At 42.6% G+C, this 22174-nt stretch overlaps 1 protein-coding gene across 6 annotated transcripts in view; it reads right to left on the reverse strand.

Moving 5' to 3' along the window:
- LOC148020437 (K(+) efflux antiporter 5-like) overlaps window positions 1–22174 on the reverse strand; it is a 178845-nt gene that overhangs the window by 16958 nt on the left and 139713 nt on the right. For all 6 annotated transcript variants that reach the window (XM_087700745.1, XM_087700744.1, XM_087700743.1 and 3 more), the window contains 3 exons: window positions 14105–14204; window positions 13944–13997; window positions 13549–13644 (listed from right to left, as the gene is read on the reverse strand). In XM_087700745.1, the coding sequence (XP_087556871.1) occupies window positions 13549–13644; window positions 13944–13997; window positions 14105–14204 (250 nt within the window). The remainder of the gene's footprint in view (window positions 1–13548; window positions 13645–13943; window positions 13998–14104; window positions 14205–22174) is intronic.

Genomic DNA, 22174 nt, shown 5'->3' on the forward strand with positions numbered 1-22174 from the left:
CGGTGTGAAAGCTGTTGACGATGAAAAGGAGCTACGAGACATGCGGATAAGCTTTGCTTCCGACCTAGACGGTGAACTCCATTCCCCATGGTAGCCCTCGGAGGACCATGGGGGTGATGGATGCGCATGGTGGTACTACCAAGGCATCTATCAACCAGGCTGAAAGGCGAGACTCTATACACTGGTAGAAACAGGCTGCCTGTTCCAAGGGCCACTCAATACTTCGGCCCAAGCCCACGAATTAATGTCCATCATACAACCTGACCACTGCTAGGAAAAAAGTCCCAGTCCACCTTCTCCCATCCACTGGGAGATGTGGTTTGGTATCTGGCTCTTCACCTCCTCCTTTATCTGAGTCGTCATCCAGTCTATAGTATGAGAGGTCTAAAGGAGGAAAGCGTAGTTTGGTTCATCCGGTGGTGCTAGTAGATGGACCTTACCGCTCCTTGACTTGCGTACCACGAATATTCCCACCTTCAGGGGTAGTGGCATCTCTCCATGCTCCACAACTCTTAGGTAAGATTGCGGTCCACTCCGAAAAAACTCTCGTGGTAGCAGCTGCATCTATCTCGAGAAAGTGTGACGGGCAGCATGAACGCATGAGCTCGTGGCTGTGTGGGGAGGGAAACGGGGGCTAGACTGCCAGTGAGTGGAGGATGTCGGCGATGGGGCTTGTTGCCTCCTATTGAGGGGGGGGGGGGGGGGGGGGGGGGGGGGGGGGATCCATTGTTAAAAAAATCTCGTGGTAGCAGCTTCGCCTGTCTCGGGAAAGTGTGACGGGTAGCATGAACACATAACCTCGTGGCTGTGTGGGGAGGGGAACGGGGGCTAGACTGCCAGTGAGTGGAGGATGTCGGCGATGGGGCTTGTTGCCTCCTATTGGGGGGGGAGGGGGGTGTGGTGTTTGTGGGGGAGAGGGGAGTCACCTGTGCTGGGTGGGGATTAGGGGGCTTGGTCAACGGGGGTGATGGTAAGGAGGGGGAGAATCAAGGGATGGGATGGTCGGAGACACACGACTAGTGTGGGGGAGGGGGCTATAGACTAGGATCAAGGAGAGGGAACCGTGGGGAGAGGGAGGGGGAACGGGAAGAGCGGATGGGGGATGTGGGCTCTCGAGTGAGGCGACCTGTGACGCCTCCATGGGGACTGGATGCGTAGACCTATGGTCTTGTTGGATGGGGGGAGGAGGGGGAGCCCTACTGTTGTGGCTGTCTCTAAGAAGTTGCATCGCCTGGTGCTCTGCCGAGGGGGTGACACAGGTCTAGAGATGACATAGAGGGAGATGAGAGGGGGGCCGGAATCACAAGTGGCACTCTGCCGAGGGAGCCACAACAGTAGGGTGCTCACCCTCTATGTCGTCTCTAGACCCGTGTAAAGCTGTCTGCGTCCACCTGTGGGCCTGTGGGCGAAGCCGCCTTAGCTCCAAAGCGTATGTACTCTACTGCCAGATGTCCAAAGTCACGGCAACATAGGCACTGTCTTGGTTGCCTAGTCACAATGACCTACTGCCTAAAGTAGTGTCTGCTTGCCTCAATCTCTAGTAACTATGGTATATTCTTTTTCTCTTTCACTGCCACACGTACCTTTGGCACTCCTGCGGCTGTCAGTGCGTCCACGAAAGAGGCAAGAAACACAGTGCTGCAGAGTCGTCCAAAGTCTTCCATAAGCTGGGGATATTCTATCGCCAGTCCAAGGAAGAGTAGGATGACCGGGTGTCTAAGGAAACTGTTGTGGAGCGCGAATGCCTTCAGTATGAAGCCACTGTACCCGAGGAACCATGTGGATGATCCCTATAATGGAGGCATAGTGTGAGCTAGCCTGTAGCTCACATTCTGCTTGTGTTGAGGTGAGTCGTACTATGAAGATCCGTTGACCCATTAGAACCACCTCCACTATCTGCATTGTGCTGATGTGCAACGTGGAGTGAAGCCAATCCCAAAGCTGGGCCTTGGATGGGAAGTGTCCTACTACCTGAACAAAGATCGTTGTTTCTTTAAGCTCCACCTCTGTGGCATGGACGGCTAAGAGTTGTTCCTTAGAGAGCACGACGCGCAAGGTGTTTGACTAGGGGATACTAGTAAAATGCACCAGCATCTGACCAAAAGTTTCCATTGCGCGTGCCTACTGAGGACATACCACTCATACTGCTGTGCTGTCGGAGGAGGGATGCTTTTTTCCATGGTGGTGGAGGTGTTGGACACTACTGTAAGCCGGCTCGCTACCGAACGACACGTGTGTTGGGCTTGTCGAACGGAGCCGGGCCGCAATATGGATAAGGCGGAGTGACAGGGTGGAGGAGGCGAGGGGATCAAGGAGGAGGGACGAGGAATCAAGTCCTCAAATGAGAGGATAAGGCAGGTTCAAGTGTGGAAGAGTTGGCCGTGATGGGTGGTTGTTCAGGCGGGGAAGAGCAGGCGTAGTAGCCGCGAGTAGAGGCAGCGCTAGGGGGGGGTCACACTAGGGGGGTGACAGGGGGGAGGCAGAGCAGAAGGCGAGGGAGTGCGTGGGGCAGAAAGCAGGGGGAGCTGGTGCGATGGCGAGGGTGGAGCAACAGCACACGCGACAGTAGGAGCTTTTCCAAATCTATGTCTACTCTTGCCATCTACCCTATATTTAGTTTATTACACCTACCTACATTTGGCATAGATATAGTGTCAGTCGATTAGTATAGTCAGCTATGTACTGTTTGACTTAATAGGCCACTTTCCTTCATATTGTATCTTATCTATACTTTCTATATATTGTATTGTGTGTAGAAGAAAAAGAAAAAACCAGCAAGAAAACGTTTTGGTCTCCATCTCTCTTCTTGTGTTATTGAGGAGCTTCTTCTTATGTGTGTGGTGTGTTTGGTGCAACAGCTCAAGCAAGTCCCCCCACCATGCGATTCTTGACATGGTATCAGAGTTGCGCCACTGAGAGTGCCTGGTTTTAAAGGCTGCACTAAAGGAGAAGAAGCAAGGATTCGTACAAGCAAGCAACCGGTAAGAAGCTCTCCCATTCCTCCTCTCTCTTGGATACTGTCTACGAAGGCACCGAAAGCAGGGCAGAGTGAAAATCTCAAATTGCTCTGAGATTTGGTGTGCAAGCAAAGCACTGTATATTCTGCAAATAAGTCCTCTGGGGCTTACCCACTGCTTTTTTGGACATCTGAGGCCATTTCGGGCTCCATTGTAGACCCGCAAGGTTACGGACAACAGTTTCAAGATATATTGTGATTTTGGCTGTATCAACCAAAAGTGGATACACGGGTTGCAAATTTCAAATCTATAATTTTTGAAGCGTTTGCCAGAAAGCAAACGTAAGTTTTATTTGCAAATAGGTTGGAGATTACATGTACTATTGAGCAATCAGTGAAAAACGTTGCTTGGTGTATTGTTGTGGACTTGTGAAAGCTTGCAGAAGACTTGCTTGTTCTTTTATATCACAGTATATCATTTCAAGATATATTGTGATTTTGACTGTATCGACCAAAAGAGGGTGCACAGGTTGCAGATTTCAAATCTATAATTTATGAAGTATTTACCATAAAGCAAACATAAGTTTTATTTACAAATAGGTTGGAGATAACATGTACTATTGAGCGATCAGTGAAAAAGATTGCTTGGTGTATTGCTGTGGACTTATTGTGAAAGCTTGCAGAAGACTTGCTTGTTATTTTGTATCATTTTTATGATAAGGCAAAGAACAATGAATATCCGATCATTGAGAAGCTGGATAAGAACAACTACCCGTCATGGAAGTTCTGTATGACAAACTTTCTCATTGGAAAGGGCCTCTATGAGTTCATTTGAGGTGAAGAAAAGCATCCAAAGCTGAGTATCCTTGCTACTGCAAATAAATTAAAAGTGTGGAAAGAATGAACTGCAAAAGACAAAAAGGTAATGTATCGCATATCTGCGGTCATTGATAATACTATGTTGGGACATATTAGGAAGGCTGAAACTTCACATGCAGAATGGTCAATTTTTGAGAACTTATTTTCAATAAATACAAAAGCACGAAATTTCCAACTCAAGCAAGAGTTGAATACCTTGAAGAAAGGGAAAATGTCTATCAATGAGAATATTTTGAAGGTGAGAAGCATTCCATATGCTTTAGCAACGATTGATGCAATGCCAAAGAATGATGATTTGGTTTCATCTACTTTGGGTGGCCTTTAAAATGAGAAGGCTTGGAAATCATTTATCACTTTGTATATATACGGAAGCCATTTCTAGACCTTGATGAGTTGGACTCTCATAATTACCGAAGAGATCAATATGTAGCGTGACTCATCTGACAGAAATGGTGAATAGGTCCAACCATTTTACTCAAGTTCAGGAAGGAGACTTGGTAGATCCTCTTTAAGAGGCCATGGTATGGGACGTGCTAGTGATAACCAACAAGACATGTTAAATTAGCAATTTGGTAAAACGCAAATTTTACGAGGCCATGGAAACTTTAGAGTCAAGGGGAGCTCTAGAGGAAGAGGTGTATAGAAAAAAAAAGGTTTTGGAAATTCTACTATTGTTTGTCATTTATGTGGCAAAACAGGTCATATTGCAACCCATTGTTATGCTAAGAAGGATAATATTCGTAGTTGTAAATTACAGCAAGAAAACTATGTGTCATCATCACAATAGAATAAAGAAAAAAATCGGTGTCTGTTTGTTATGCAAGATATGGTAAATGCTGTTACAGAGAAAGATGTGGATGGCAAAACAAAGGTTTTGGATATTCTACTATTGTTTGCCATTTATGTGGCAAAACATGTCATATAGCAATCCATTGTTATACTAAGAAGGATAACATCCGCAATGGTAAATTGCAGCAAGAAAACTATGCGTTGTCCTCACGATAGAATAAAGAAAAAAATCGACATCTGTTTGTTATGCGCGATATGGTGAATGCTTTTATGGAAAAATGAACACATGATGATTTAGGTGCATCTAATCATATGACCACTCATGTTGAATGGTTTGGAGAGATGCAAGACTTACAAAATCCAGGTTATGTGCAGAAAGCTGATGATTCATGCCACCCAATTTTATACATTGAAAAGATTTCCTTCTTGCATGATGGCCATACAAAGAGTCTGTCAAATGTATTACATGTGCCATCAATCACAAAGAATTTAGTGTCTCTTGGCCAAATGATAGAGCAAGGGTTGCAAGTTCGATTTAATGCAAAAGGTTGTTATGTAGAAGACTTTAATGATAAGTACAGGTTGGTCGCAAAAGGAAGTAGAGTTGGTCGCATGTTCACTTTAGATGCTGGAATTTCTGCAATGAATGCCGCTATGTTTGCTAAAGGAAAAGAAGTGGTTGGAGACATTGAAATATCACATAAACATATTGGACATGTAAATGTGCCAAGGTTAAAATTCATGCAATCCAAAGGATTGGTTACTCGGTTGCTTTTAGAGATGCCAAATTTCATAAAGTGTATGAAGCATGCCAGTTTGGTAAGCAAGCAAGGCAACCCTTTTCACATCACAAAGATGTGAGCAGAAATATACTTGATGTTGTGCATATAGATCTTTCGGGGTCCACATAGAATCTATCTCGTGGTAGCATCAAATACTTTGTCGCGCATTTATTGATAATTGTTCAAGGAAGCTATGGGTATACTTCATAACGGAGAAGAGTTATATATTTAAGTAGCTTAAATCTTTCAAGGCGGTTGTTGAAATAGAAACAAGCTTGAAAGTTAAGTGCATAAGATTAGATGGATCGGGAGAGTACCTCTCTAATGAGTTTAGTGGCTTCTTGACGTCTCATGGGATAAAGAGACAATTTACTTCTAGGTATACCCCACAGCAAAATGGGGTTGCACAAAGAAAGAATAAACATATTGCAAAAGTTGCACGAGCATTGATGGCTGAAAAAAATATACCAAAATATTTTTTGTCTAAAGTTATTTATACTATTGTCTATATTATGAACAGAACTTTCACAACTGCAATTCATGGAATGACCTTCGAAAAATGCTTTACAAGCAAGAAGCACAATGTGTCACAATTGAAAGTGTTTGGCTGTATTACATATGTTCATGTGCCAGATAATCTATGAAAAAAGCTTGATTCAAAGGCTGAAAAATGTATTTTTATTGGATACTCTTTAGAGAAGAATGGATATCATTGTTATAACCCTGTCACAGGTTAGCTCAGAGTGAGCAAAGACGTTATTTTTTATGAGATGAGCAGTTGGTATGCATCTACAGGTGATGTATTAGATTATCATAATGAACATGATAGCTATGTGCAGAAAGAAAAGCAAGAATCACAAAGCCTTATGAGACTAGAAACATCATCTAATACTACACCTACAATTAGTCCTTGGTCTGGGAGACTAAGCAGTAGCCCCATATCTTCAGGTGGATCTACAAGTGTTGCAGGTAAAAACAAAGGAAAGAAGGAAGTGTGGTATTCCTTTAGCCAAGACATCAACTGTACATAGAGCACATAGTAATGTAAAAGCTCCACTGAGCGATCCAGCAATACACAGGTCTAGTAGGGTCAGATAGCCTGTTAAAAATTTTGGTTTTAAAGGTTATGCAGCTCATCATTATACTTATATGGCAAAGGTAGTTGAGGATGTTGAGTCCACTTGTTTTGAGAATGCTATTGGTTATGCTCATTGGGATGCAACAATGGATGAGGAGATGATTGCATTAGAAGCCAATAAGACTTGGAATTTGATACCCTTAGCTAAAGGCAAGAAAGCTATTGATTGTAAGTAGGTTTACAAAATCAAGCATAATGCAAATGATTTGGTTAGCACCTATAAGGCTAGGCTGGTTGCAAAAGGCTATGCTTGAATATATGCCATAGATTATAAAGAGACATTCACACCAGTTGCTAGGATAGCAACTGTTAGATGCGTGATTACTTTGCCAGAAGCCAATGGTTGGGGTTTGCAACAAATGGATGTTAAGAATGCTTTCTTGTATGGTGAATTACAAGAATAGGTGTATATAGACTAGCGAGCGGATTATGAGGATTGAGAGCATCCCACATATGTATGCAGGTTAAAGAAGGCACTGTATTGGCTGAAGCAAGCACCTAAAGCATAGTCTGACAAGTTCAAAGAGTATCTTGTCAATAGTGGCTTTTATATTTCCCATGTTGATCGCTTACTTTATGTGAGAAAGAGGAGATGCATGTTTGGTCATCATAGTCATCTATGTGGATGACTTCATTATTACAGGTGACAATGGCAATGGAAATTCCTAAAGGACTTCTTGAAGAAGTTTGAGATAGAGAACTTTCTTGGTATTGAAGTGATTAGATGTGATGATGGTATATGGCTATCCCAAAGGCAGTATGGCTTGGATATATTATCCAAGTATCGTATGACAGCATGTAAGCCTCTTTCAATCCCATTGGAGCAAAATGTGAAGTTCAATGCCAACATTAGGGATGAGATAGAAGACCCTACTATGTTCAAAAGGATAGTAGGGAGTCTGATTTACATGACTATCTTACAGCTAGACTTCAACTATGTTGTTGGCCTTGTCAGTCTGTTTATATAGATGCCTAGAAAGCCTCATTTGGATGTAGTTAGATGCATATTGAGATATGTGAAGTGCACTTTACATTATGGACTTTTTTATAAGGCAAGTAAGGATATATAGGTGTTTGGATACACAGATACAAATTGGGTTGGTAGCATGTCAAACAGAAGATCTATCACTGGATTCATGTTTTCCCTCGGTAGTGGAGCAATAAGATAGAGCAGCATAAGGCAACCTACAATTGCTTTATCGAGTACAGAGGCTGAGTATAGAAGTGCTACTATAGTAGCATGTGAGTTGGTATGATTGCAAAAGTTATTGGATGACTTGGATGTTCAAGGAGATAGTCCAGTTATCATTCCTTGTGACAACATGGGCAACATATAGCTAGCTATGAACCCAATGTTTCATACTAGGAGAAAACACATTGAGATGCACTACCACTTTGTGAGAGAGAAGGTATTTGCACGAGAGATTGACTTGATGCACAGGATCAGATAGCTGACATTTTCACAAAGACATTCAATGTAAGGAAGCTTCGACAGTTTCGAAGCTTTTTTGATATTGCAGAGATAGAGTTAAGCTTAAGGGGGAGTGTTGAGATGGCAAGCTCAATACGTGCGGATATTTATGATAAACCGCCTCGCTAGATGGATCCGCACGTCAACACTTAGTACGTCCGTGGTTATTATGATCCTCACATGGCCACTAACTTATCACTTATTATATTTAGTTTGTTACACCTACCTACAGCTGGCATAGATATAGCGCCAGTCGATTAGTATAGTCAACTTTGCACTATTTGACTTAATAGGCCACTTTTCTTTATGTTGTATATTATCTATACTTTGTATATATTGTATTGTCTATGAAAGAAGAAGAAAAAACCAGCAGGAAAACATTCTGGTCTCCATCTCTCCTCTTGTGTTCTTGAGTGAGCTTTCTCATATGTGTATGATGTGCATTTGGTGCAACAACTCAAGTAAGTCCCCCCACCATGTGATTCTTGGCATCCCGACAATGGAACCATGAAATCAGTTTTCCTTATATCCATGGGTGGTAATTCTCTGATTACAACTTAGTTACAGTAGTAACATTTATTACAAAACTAAGAAATGCAAAATAACTTGCAATCTTGGACAATGGACACCCTATTAGCCCCAAAAAGTGACGCTCTTTTGACTATTTCTTTAACTTAATTGAAGAAGAAGTTGATGTACAACGGGATTCTCCCAGCCCCTTTCGGTATTTCAGCTCCCCTTGCTATCCCAAATGGCCAACAGGTCTTCAATTTTATTCGCCCCTTGATTTAAGCAATCAATTGGCTTTCCCCCACTTTGATAGATATCAAAAATGTCCCAAATTCATTGTTTTGCTGGTCCCTCCACCTGAATTTGACTAGAAACAGCTTCAGCCCTATCGAATCCAAGTCTTGCAACTTCCTTTTTTTTTACACGCTTCCTAAGGCTGCTGCTACACCCTGATTTCTGCTATAGATTAGGATTTACAGCATAGAAATCTGAAATTTCTCAACCTCTGGTAATACTTTCTTCGCGAAGAACCGAAGAAAATCAGTCATTTACTGTTGTTGCCCTGTCTCAACAGCCTGTAGATGCTGTCACCTGCTGTTGATTAATCTTCTCCTGCCCTTGGCTGTCTCAGAAGGTCCTCCAATGGCTGCAAGTCAGACTAGCAACATCTCCTCCCTCTCTCTTGCAGGCTGAATGCACTAAAATGCCTCTCTCTAGCCTCTAAAGATGTCTTTCAATCTTGCATGGGCATTTTTGGCATGTGGCAACCTTACCAAATGGTTTTTCCAACATTATCCATAATTACATATTTATTTTCAGCCTTTAAATACTGAATATTAATCTAATAATTATTTCGGTGCCTAGAAAAATAATCTGACTAGCCAATAATAAAATTGGCTAGGAAACTTCCATTCCCGAGTGTCTTTGCGCCATCTTTAACCATTAGATTGGCGTTAGGTACCATTAAATACCACTTCTCTAGTATCACCAACTACCACTTATGGCCAAATGAATGACCTAGGCCAACAACTGGCACCTAATAGCACCAAGTACCTGTGCGGCATAACTCATAGCAACTTTTGTCTTTGACATCACGTGATGTCCTCGGGTCCCAAGATCATGAATTTACTCTAACCCTAGTTACACCTCACATGTACAACATTCACTTAACCATGTGATTAAAAATTAATCCACATGTTATGTGAGGTTTCAAAAATACATGTCCTCATGACACTATCACTGTTGTAAGGAGGGACATTTACACAAGGATTGTAAGAAGCTAGCGGCTTTGTAGAAGAAATGCAAAAGAAGAAGAAGAAGGATACGGACTCTTCTAACAAGTCATCCTTATCCTCCTTTGACTCCAACTTCAACTCCAACTTAAATCCTCGAACCAAGGTAAAGGCCAAGGCGTACAAGGGGATATCCTTTTTAGAGAAGGAGAAGGGACCAGTTGTAGCTCCTTCTACTGCTTTCTAGTATAGGAAATATAGTCATCCCTCACAACTCTCCAGTGCTAGGAAGGGAGTGGAAGAGGGTGGTCTATTGGGGCAAGTGTGTGTCATCTATATAGGTATACATGTGCAAAGGACTCAGAGAGGGACTTCCCTTCCGCATTGACTAAAGTATAACAAGTTCACAAATCTTGGAGCTCAGATGAGGTACACTTTGGTAGTCCCCCGACCGAAGGCGGAAATCTATGGTCATGCATGCTTAAAGCCATTGTTGGCAAGCTGGCTATGTATGCATTGCAAGGCATGGTTAAGAAACATAGAGAGCTACTATGATTCTTCTCTATTCTCTGGCTTTGGTATGGTCGACATCAACATCACGTTCTCTTCAAGGCACCTTGGTGGTAGCTTGATTACCCTCTACTTGGGTATCTATGGTTCTATTTTGATCATTGTATGGACTATGATGAGTTATTATCATTGTATTCTTGTATTGTATCATATCACTCATGATTTGACTTTCTAAGAGAGGGTGTTAGGAGATTAGTCAATTCATGAGTAAGTGTGTACATGTGTATTTATGGGTTGGGTATAAAATATTACTTTCAATATTTGTCTTGTGCTCATTTTTATTTCTCGGTCATCATGATGGTGGCTGACCTAATTTATTTTGGGTATTATTTTATGTATGTTTATTTGGTCTCCCTCCTCAGCAATTCATTCACTTGCAATCTTCCAAAGCAAGTCTTGCTAGAGAAAGTTGGCGCCAATGCTCACACAACCAATAACACATTGTTGTACGCGATTGTTTCATGTTTAGTATATGGATTCCATTTCCCTAGCATTTGAGTTCTTTGCAGTGTTTTTCTATTTTCTCTTTTCTCTTGTGTTGTGCAATCTTTTACAACAGTCTTTTACGCTTTCATCACTACACCCACTTCTGAAAATGGCAACCAAATCCTATTTATATACTCAAGGCCCTACTGTCAATGTCATCCTCCAAACATCTTGGAGCCAATAGACAAGCCAACACGCCAAATCAAACCAAGGAAGATATGCTACGTGCATGTCTCCCATAGACAATCTAATTGGGAGTATTATCTTCCTCGCATTGAGTTGGCATATAACAATTCTAAGCATTCGGCTACTACCATGAGTTGAGACCACCAATAGCCATCAAGCTCAAGTAAATGCAATCTATGGTCGACTTTCTACATGACACGCAAGAGTGGTTGATGATTGCAAGGGAAAGCATCAAAATGGCCTAGGATCGTGTTACATTTTATGCTAACCAAAATTATACTCCTCGAGAGCTAGGATATGGGTTTATCTCCAAGTCCCAAAGGACTTTGATCCAATAGCCCTTGGCAAGTGCCACAAGTTACGTTAAGGTATTCTCGTCTTTTCCAAATTACCAAGAAGATAAGAAACATGCCTTACAAGTTCGATTTACCTCCAAATATCTAAGTTTACTTGGTGTTTCATGCAAATCGCTTGAAAGAACAACTCGGTCAAGTAAACTGATAGTGCCTATTGAGAAAGTCTTGCAACTCGAGGACGTTTCCCCTGCTTTATTCGTGAAGATATTGCTAAGGACAACAATCATTCATAAGGAGAAAACAATACATCCTTGGACATATAGATGAACACTAGGAGCATTGGTCAAATTGGTCCTAAAGTAACCTAGTGCAAATGCAATGGGGACACTTTAGGGTTAGGGCAATTGAATCCTATTTATAAACTCAAGGCCCTACACTTTAGGGTTAGGGCAATTGAATCCTATTTATAAACTCAAGTCCCTATCAAGCACATCCTTGTAAGATCACCAATCTTGGACTCTAGGCTTGTAGGCTGATAAGTCTGTACACTCAAACACCATGGGACTGGCGGCAAGGGATGCCAACCACGGGGACATGATCGTGACCCGATCTACAAGTAGCTCTTAGGCTTGGCAGTGAGCCCGTTTGGCTCTATCCCCCCAAGGTGAGTCTCATGTCCATTTCTTTTATGTTCTTTGCCATTGGTATGGCTTGCATCATGTCTTGTGTGCAGGTTGGATCCTAGGCAGATGTTAACCACCTGAGGAGGTAAAAAGGCATGCATCTGTGAGGTGGAAAATCTTCATCCGATACCTCAAGAAAACGTCATCATATCAGCTGGGATTGCTGAGCAAGTTGCATTTGTTTTAACTGCTGACTGCAAGGTGGCCCTTGGCATGGGCCACAATAAAGCTCTTGCTATGTGGCTCTTGCTCTTATCAATAGAACACTAGCCTCTACCATTGCAATACTCCAACCCCTCTATTGATTGTTAGCCTACTCGACTTGATGTTATCTGCTTCTTAAGAAAAACTAAGGGTCGCTCAAGAACCGAAGGACACAAGAACAGCAGACAATTATGTCTTTGCAAAGGCACTGAAAACGAATATGGTCTTCTTGCTTCAGATTCTGGCACCTCTATACGGTTTGGCATTACAACCTGACAGCGTTCCTGTTTACTCAGCCCCTGTATTGGACCTCTGATTTGTTTGAAATATGAAGTACAGGGCTTATTTTACAGTTTTACTGCAGGAAGCTTTTCCTAAGGAGCTCAGAAATATGTTTTACTCTTCTTTGACAAAACAAGTTGCTATGGACTTCATGTAGCCATCATTCTTCACAATGAGACTGCGAGCAGTACTGCACCAGCAGGCCACCATGGGATTCTCGTTCTATCACAACTTTACCAGCCCAAGCCCCCATCAAGAACACAGAGTAGCTGACCTGGTTAGAAATCCTGCTAGTTGGGTTCTACATCTATTATGCTCCCAGCGTATCACTTTCCTTCTTTTACTATGAATGACAGATCCATGAGTGATTACCCATGACTATAATCATATAGGAATACATTAAAAAGACAAATCACTAACAGTCTCAATTCTAAGCTCTCTGCCAGAATTGAAACAGACAGAGTTAAATTTGTGGACAGGGGTTTCCTTTGAGGTGTGCACTGGTCAAGTGCTCAAGAAGACTGGAGGAGAAAGATCTGATTGTAAACCCAATTGCAACATACAGAAAAAGCCTACAAGCTACAAGTTCTGTGGACAATGAGACACAGAGCTTAAACAGAAAAGTTGCCAAAGATGGTTCAGAATTATTAAATACAGCAAGACCTTAAGCAAAGACCTCCACCAACTTCTGCAAAACAGAAACTAAGCAGGGGTAAAATATGCCTTAAAAAGAAACGGCAGTTGCAGGTAGAAAAAAAAACTGAAAACAAATCAAAGGAAATTTGCCTGCACCACTGATTGGATTTCCAAAGCTAAATCTACATTCAAATGAGACATGCCATGGCAACTACAGAAAGTAAAAATCCTTTATCCAGATCTTCTAGCCCTTTTATCTTCCAATATGAATGCATATACACATAAGATAAACATACACAACTACCCTCAGCATCATGAAAACATCTTATGACAACCTTGCTGATGCCCAAAAGTTAGTCACATGATATGGCAGGTTCATAAACCAGCAGCCTTAGCTATCAAATTAATAAATCTTTAGAAAACCCACTTATCAATGTCTACAACCTACTTGCTGAAGGGTGTGCTCGGCGAAATCTGTTGTTGAGATCATAATACCAGCTATAAATGAGCCAAGCTCAAGACTCAATCCCAACTTATCGCTGCACTGAACCCGCACCCACAAAGGAACACATCAATAACAGGTTTAAAATAAAGTTCATACTTTACTTGCACATAAGACAGTTCAACCTAATTCAGATCTAGTTTGTTCTCGCAGCTCATCTTATCCACATAATTGTAACAATGGCATATCTACATAGTGTCTCTGGTTACTAAGACACCGGCATGACTACATTTCAGTGGCCAATATTCACCAGCTAGCTATACCTCTAAATGTCACGTATCATTCAAAACACTTAAGATTCATCTAACTTTGACAGCTATAGCTAATTTATAGCAACTTACCCAAGCCACCACTAGACAAAATGCCACCACTGCTAACTGATACAGTTCATTTGTCTAAAACCCAAAGACATACAAAAGTTAGAATTTAATCATGTATCACTATGTCCGCAAACAGAACTGAAACAACCATACATGAAATGTTCACATCAACCGCTTCTTGCCTGCTGAGACGATAACCGCATCATCAGCTTCAAAAACCGAGGAACAAATGACCTGGCGACGATCATCGACAGTGAAAGAAATATAGCAAGTACCAACAACCTGCAGTAGGTTTACATAACTTATCAATTCAATCAATCTCACACCAAATATTACCACATTCAACACATATGGCTAGCTGAAAGTATTGGTTTCAAGATTCAAATAAATGCCACCGTGCACCCCACCCTGCCCTGCCCTGCCGTCCCTGCCCTTCCCCTGCCCCTGACCCCACCCTTCTCCCTGCCCCAACCATGCCCTGCCCCTCACCCCGCAGGCCCCATCCCACCTTGCCCTGCCCCTCGCCTTGCAGACCCCACCCTGGCTCTGATTCAGTCACAAATGACACAGGTGACAGAATGGGACACGGACAGGGGACGAACAAGGAGGAATTGACATCACTTTCAAGGGGAACCGAGAAGATACCATCACTGCAACTAAAGAGGAAATCCACAAAGCAATGGACCTCAAGCTTGAAGCCACACAAGAAGGATAGGTCGAGGTCATGAAGAACACAAGAAGGAACTAGAGGAGGAGCATCATAAAAAGAGCTACACATTATCAATACTATCCTCGAGGAAGAGAAAATGAGGCAACCAAGAAGACTAAAGATGAGGTGAATGGTATCTCGGAATGTTGGGAGTAAAGGGCCATCATGCCATTTATATGTGCTCAAGTGTTAACACATCCTTAGCACTTGTACTTTACATATAACTATCACAAAAACCTAAAAGAGGTACAACTCATTGTACCCACACATCGTGCATCACTCTCACTCTCAGTCTCACTCTCACTCCGCCATTGCTATTGCTGAACATCTCATCTCCACTACGCACCCGGCACTACAAACTCGTATCAGAGTTGAAGCCATCCAAACCGCGCTTCCCAGAGCCAGTCCAAGCCCAGCCAACAGCAGGTCATCAGTTTGAGTCACGCGCATGTCACAAGTCACGAGGACTGTCCGGCGATTCGGCGCAGGTAGCAGTCAGTAGAGGTAGTCAGGCAACAGGTCACAGTCAGCACAGGCAGTCAGGCAACAAGTCTCAAGAGTTCAGTGAAGGTTACGGGGCTCAGGCCAGGTCAACGCAGGTCTTATGCATCTGTCGACCCGTCCACAGTCAAGTTTTTAAAAGAAATCATGTTTTTGTAAAGGGCTTATCCTTGGTTAAAATTCTGTGGCCTGTCACACGTGTACAAGCACAGTTTGACAAATCTGAAAGATTGGGTACGTATCTACTCCCGGAAATTGGGGCTTTTGGTGTATGCTTGAAATTTTACTCGACTTAGTAGAATCTGTGTAATTTGCACACTCCCGGGTCTGAAAAATTGGAGCTTTTCACGTAAATGTGGAAATTGCAGTGGGACAAGTACATTTTCTAAAAATTTTGACACATTGGACTCCGCATAGTTTGGGACTTTTGCAAACTTTGCAAAATTTGCGTCAATTTTGGTCTTGGTCTGTACTTGCAGTGCAATTTCTATGCAAATTGAGCACATTGGACCCTAGACACATTTGGGGCTTTTGCAAAATTTGTGAAATTTTGGAAAATTTGGCTTGTGCAATCTTCTTGAGAGTTATGTGTGATGTAATTTGAGCAATTTGAGTAGGGAAATTTTAATTTTGATCATGTGAGTCAAATTTTTGCCCATGGATGCATTTGGAGCAGAAATTGCAGCTAAAATTTGGGGCTTTCTCATGAAATTGATGTATTAGCCGGTTGTACAGCTGCAATTGCTTGTGGTGCGCTGTAGCACACATTTTATGCCTTTGAAAATTGATTTGCAGATCTGAAATCTCTGCAATTACTTATTTTTTCATTGCTGGTTGCTACTTGCTTTGAACCTTGGTCATTTCTCTGACAATTGGGCTCACATTTGTTTACTTTTGAGTCACTTTTGAGGTGTAAAGCATGGCCGGGAGCAATGATAGCAACAATCTTTTTCACGTTAAGAAGCTTGACATGCACAGCACTTTGCTATATGGCAAAAGCAGTGCTATAATGTCTTGGTGCAAAAGAAACACCGAAAGCCCATAAAGACAAAAGGAGTAAAACCAACAACTATGGATCCAGATGGGTGAGATGAGTTAGATGAGCTTGCACGCTCTACCATAAAACTTCCAATATCAGACACTTGCTCTTTAACATAGAGAAATGGAAATCTACCTATGATATTAGGCAAAGATTAGAGGAGTTATATGCTCAGAAAAGTGCAGCAAGCAAGGTTTACTGGTTGAAATTTTTGCTATGCAGATACGTAAGGGACAACATAGAAAATTGGACCCAAAGTCCTGTAAATGCATTTTCCTTGGATATCGTGACGAGAGTGAACTGGGATATAAATTATAGGATCCTAACAAAAGAAAAATTGTACCCAGCGATCATATTATGTTTCAAGAAAATCGCATGCATAAACCTATACAACAGCAAATACCTATAGGATAACAAAGGGTTGTGTTTCAAGAAGAGATACCTATAGGACAACAAAGACTGCCCACTATACAACAGCAAATACCTGCTGTAAATGACCCTATAAATGCCAAGAATGATGTCGAAATCGGTCAACAAGAAGTTGCCCATGAAATGGTATAAAGCTATACTATCATAGATGGAATCTCTAAAGAACAATGGTACTTCAGATTTGGTGCATTTGCCCAAGGGGCAGAAAGTCCTACCATGCAAATGGGTTTACAAGATAAAGGCCACTTCGAGTTCCTTACCAACGTACAAAGCACGACTTGTTGCAAAAGGGTATAAGAAGGAACATGGGATTGACTTTGACAATATCTTTTCTCTTGTAGTCAAGATGACTACTTTGCAAACCATATGGCGCTTGGTGGATATGGAACTCATGCAGATGGCTGTAAAAACTGCTTTCTTACATGTTGATTTGCATGAGGACATATATATGCCAAGTAGGCAGCAAATGGCAACCTTATTATACTGATTTTGTATGTGAATGACATGCTAATTGGTAGTAGGGATGTTCATGCATTGCACACAATGAAGCAGAACCTACACAACAATTTTGACATGAAGAATCTTAGTGAGGCAAATCACATTCTTGGCATGTGTATACTAAGGGACAGATTGAAAGGTCTTCTTTATCTGTCACAATTGGAGTATGTATCCAAGATTTTGGAGTGTTCAAATATGGAGGAGGGGAAAAGTCACAGTGTACCATTGCCTCCATATGTGAAACTCAATGCAAAGGACAACCCTATATCTCATGATAAAAAGGCTCAAATGGCCAAGATTCTATATGCTTCAGCTGTGGGTAGCTTGAAGTATGCTATGGTTGCTACACGTCCTGACATTGCATTTGCAGTGGGAGTGGTTAGCAGGTACATGGCACATCCTGGTAGAAAGCATTGGGAAGCACTGAAAGGTATCATGAGATATCTTAAGGGCACAAAGGATTTATGCATCTACTATGAAAAGCAAAAGGCATGTGTCGTTAGCTTTACGAATGCAAACTATGTTGGTCATGCTGATTGTACGAAGTTTACTTCAAGTTATGTATTCACCTTCACAAGGGGAGAACTTTCCTGAATCTCCAAGCTACAAAACTGTGTTGCATTGTCTACTATAGAGGCAAAGCATGTGACTGCCACTAAGTCATGCAAGGAGGCTTTATGGCTTTCACGTCTGGTAGGAAAGCTTGGCATTACCGAGACTCCTATCCTCCATTGCCATAGACAAAGTACTATCATGCTAGCACAGAATCTCGTCTTTCATGCAAAGACAAAGCACATACTGGTTAAGTATCATTTTATCAGGGATATACTTAACAGCAAAAGTATCGAGCTTGTTAATGTACATGCAGATAATAATCCTACAGATTTTCTTGGGAAGGGTCTTCCATCAAAGTGGCTTGCCCATTGCCGAAAAATGATGGAAGTTGGATAGTGTATGTATTTCAGCTTTGTGCATACTTAGACTTAGCTGATTCTTTTCTCAACCTTAAGGCACGCTGCCTTTAGGAGGTAATTTGTTGTTGGAAATCAAGGGCCACCATGCCTTTTACAAGTGCTCGGATGTGGACACACCCTTAACACTTGTACTCTACATATAATTGTTACAAAAACCTAAAAAAAGTACAACTCATTGTACATACACATCGTCTCTCTCTTTTTTTTCGTAAAATCCTCTCTCTCTCTCTCTCTCTCTCTCTCTCTCTCTCTCTCTCTCTCTCTCTCTCTTCGTGAAGATAATTGAAATAGATAGTGAATATTTACATCAGACCATCAGGTCAACATTCTGTCTATAGCAGTTATTTTCTATTGCATCAGACCAAGAGATCAGCATACTCTGTCTCTCTCACTCTTTGTGTAACTAAGTAACTAATATTTAAATGAGGCCTGCACGCTATCAACACAACCAATTACATGAACAGTACTATCAGATCACACAGAAGGAGCAGCTGGAGTAGAGCAAACAATCGCTATCCAGCGAGGGGCAATATCCGGAAGAACCACATCCGCTGACATCATAGAGGAGACTTGCAATAACACTATTTCTCGCACACGGGCCACATGCCCATGGATGCCCGATGCTGAATCAAAAATAAAGGCATTGAGAATACGCCATATATGCCACAGGGCTGTCCACCTAAGGAAATGAAATAGGCAAGAACAATCTGAACTTAAAGAGGGCATAGAGGACATATCTCCCATAATCCACGAACGAACTGATAGGCGGTGTTGAGTCATCGAGGACTAGACACGGGAAATGAAATTCCAAATCTATCACGCAACAGGACAAGAGACAAAGAGGTATATTTCTAATGCAGAAGAGAAAAAAATTGATGAGTTTAACAGTTGTCATCATGTAAAGCTTCAGCTCTGGCCAACAGTTTATATTTTGCATATTCCTCTTCCTGAAGAGATTGGACCCTGCCTTTCAGCCATTCAATGCATGTGAGTAAATCATTGTTAGAGTCCCCAGTCTGACACAGAGACAAGGAATGAGCTAACAAGGATTGAGCATGCTGCAATTCAGCTCGAAACAAGGAAGCATACTGAATACCATATTGTCAGGATAACGCTCGCACATTATCCCTAAAAACCGCCCATGCTTCCATCCCTATAGAGAGGACCGTGGAGCGAAGAGAGGCTATCAGTTGTTGAACACCTACTAAAAACTGATTGTGCTTGAAAAAAGATTGATTAAACCGAAGGGGCAAACGGGCAAGGAGAGTCTTAAATGCATGAACAGGTCTGTGGCTCATTTCCGGGGTAATGATCTGACAAAACATGCTGTTTTTCCACGCGCATATCGATGACTGCAGGAAGAAAAGGGTCACTTTGACAGATGTATATCCTATCGAGTCGGGCCTAAGTGTTTGGATGCTGAAAAGAACGATAAGTGTATCCAGCTTGTGATGGATACATCCAAGACAACATGTCCTGTTTCAAAGATGCAACTGCAAGAGCGTCCCAAGCCTGTCGCTCAGGACCATCCATAACCGAATGCGAAGAGAACGATTTCTCTACAGAAACACATGCATTAAAATCCCCCATAACAAAGCTTGGACGAGCCATGGCAAGGCAGTGCAGATCTTCCCAAAGCTGACAACATTCCCTTACATTAGAAGGAGCATACACGCCTACAATCCACAAAACCTCACCCTCATAAATTATTTCGAGAATCAAAAATCAGCCACGTGGGTCTTGAGAGACCAACAATGGTTGTAGGGAGGATTTGACATTCAACATAACTCACGATCTGTGCGGAGGACGACTACTAAAGAAAATTGTCTAATCCTTATATACATACAAAGATCTAGCCAAAGCATGTTGTTTATGCTCCATAGCACAGAAAACATCCCATTTTCCAGCTAGCACCACTTTCCACAACCGATACTGTTTTCCACCCGGACAAATGCCTTTCACATTCCACAAAGCAATTTTCATGATAAATCTCAAATGAAAAGAACTACTAAACCACCGCTTTTCCTTTCCTTTTACATCAAAAGCTTTGGCAGCCCGGAATCTCTCTAATTCACCTCGAATAACATCAACAAGATCTACCTTTTGCAAACCAGCAATGGAAGCACGGGAAGGGAAGTGCTGTTTTGCTAGGAGAGCAGAAACCATCCCGAGGAGGCACAAGCCTCCCACGCACATCGACTCGCAAAGTAAAATCAAAAGGTCTTTTATCTTCTACTGCCAAAGCACGCGAAAATTGGGGTTTCATATAAAACCCCTTTCCTCTACGTTGAAAGGTTTGAGTAATATGGGGCCGCAGAAGATGGGCAAGAATGGGGTGAGAATCCTGTCTTGCATTACGACGAACCATAGTAACTCAAGAATCCTCCTAAAGAGGCAAATTCCAACCATCCGCAAGCAAAGCACACTCCCCATCAATATGAGAAACGACCTTCTGGCCATCATCATGGGCATGTTGGAAAAGCTGCTCAAGGTCAGCCATGGGCTTCTGAAACATCTACTAAGGGAGATGGTCTTGCATTTCCCTATCTGGGTCCATGGGGCATTGCCCTACCTCCATATATTTGGCGCATTCTGAAATGAAATGGCCCAACTGGCCACATCGGAAACAGTGTCCTGCAAAAGTACCCCATTTCAGCTCATATACCAACATTTGTAACCCTGGAACCTCAAAGCGAATCTTCGTCGGACGGGGTTTCCCTGTATTCCAAAGCATACATGCCCTTTTCCGATTGCGGGAAGCCAGTCGAGGTTCTACCAAAACCTCCCCAATGGATCTCAAAACCAGAGGGAGGAGTCTCCAGAGAAGCGCAAGAAAATCCACCACCTCTACCCAAATTGGGCATGCTTGTCTCAGTACCTCCTAAAACTCAGCCATGGGCCTCCAAGGGACCACATGAACTAATAGCCCATCCATAAACAGAGGAATGCGTTGTATAATAAGAGCCCGTACTTCTGCGGAATGAAAAAGAACCTCAAAGAACCCCATCGAGCCATCACATATCTCTTCCACCAGGGGGACCTGCATACGCCCTGAAACATCTTCGGAGGAGCATTGTTCAAATCTAGCAAGCATGGACTATAGCCAAGCACGAATTCGGGTGATCAAAGGAGACCTTCCAGAAAAATAAACTAGGGCTGCCCTCTCATGGAAAGCGGCTATCTGTTGTAAAACCAGGTTGGTTCCCATGACTCCAACTACTTGTTCCTCATCTGGTAGTGCATTAGCTTTATCCTCATTACAATGGACATAATCTGACATAAGATGATTGGCAGTGGCTAGCATAAACTGTAAACAACCATTGAGCTGTGAACAGGAAACATGAATCTCTGGCTAAGACGAATTCGGACCCAGGACCGCTTCTTCAACCGACATCCTATGAGTTTGCCCATCTATTCACTTTCCTGCAACGGCTCGAATTCATCAACCGAGGAATCACCATCCGGATCGGCGAAGTCTTTGTCATTCCCTTGCCCAATCTGCTGATCGAGAAAGGCCATATCGATGCAATTGGATTCCTGCAGATTAGCCATAGCAGCCCCAGATTCCGAACACAATTATATTTCTGTCACACTCTCGCACTCTCTCTCTTGCCCACTCTTTCACTATACAGGGGCAGGTCTGCTCTCGTTATCGGTGCACAAGGGCAGCTTGCACTCATACTAAATGTCTGGTCCGCAAGCTCAGGATAAGGGCGCTCAGAGGATGCGCAGCAGACGACAGGACTGCAAGTCGGGTACAGCTTGAAAACGTGAAGGCATGCCACGCAAGGCAGGGCAGAGCTGACCCTTCACCTCACTCAAGGACTGTGAACGAGGAGATCTGGGGGAAACCCTGATCACAGAGAAGAAATGGTACCGACAGATGACACACGTGCAGGGGCAGGGCTCACGGAAGGCTGGAACAGGCCAGGCAGAGGCAGTGAAACACACTCTCTCTCGCGCACCCTGACAAGGACCCGTTGACCTTATGCAGATTGGTCGCAGAGCAAGGCACCACATGAAGGAAGGACGCACGTCAAGTCGCACAGCAGGTCAATGGTTGTTCGCAGTGCAGGTCAACGGCTATTCCCAGACAGGGCAG

Source organism: Lygodium microphyllum, chromosome 19 (genome assembly GCF_053477565.2).
Source record: "Lygodium microphyllum isolate KBCC chromosome 19, Lygodium_microphyllum_v1.1.10, whole genome shotgun sequence".
Classification (NCBI taxonomy): Eukaryota; Viridiplantae; Streptophyta; class Polypodiopsida; order Schizaeales; family Lygodiaceae; genus Lygodium; species Lygodium microphyllum.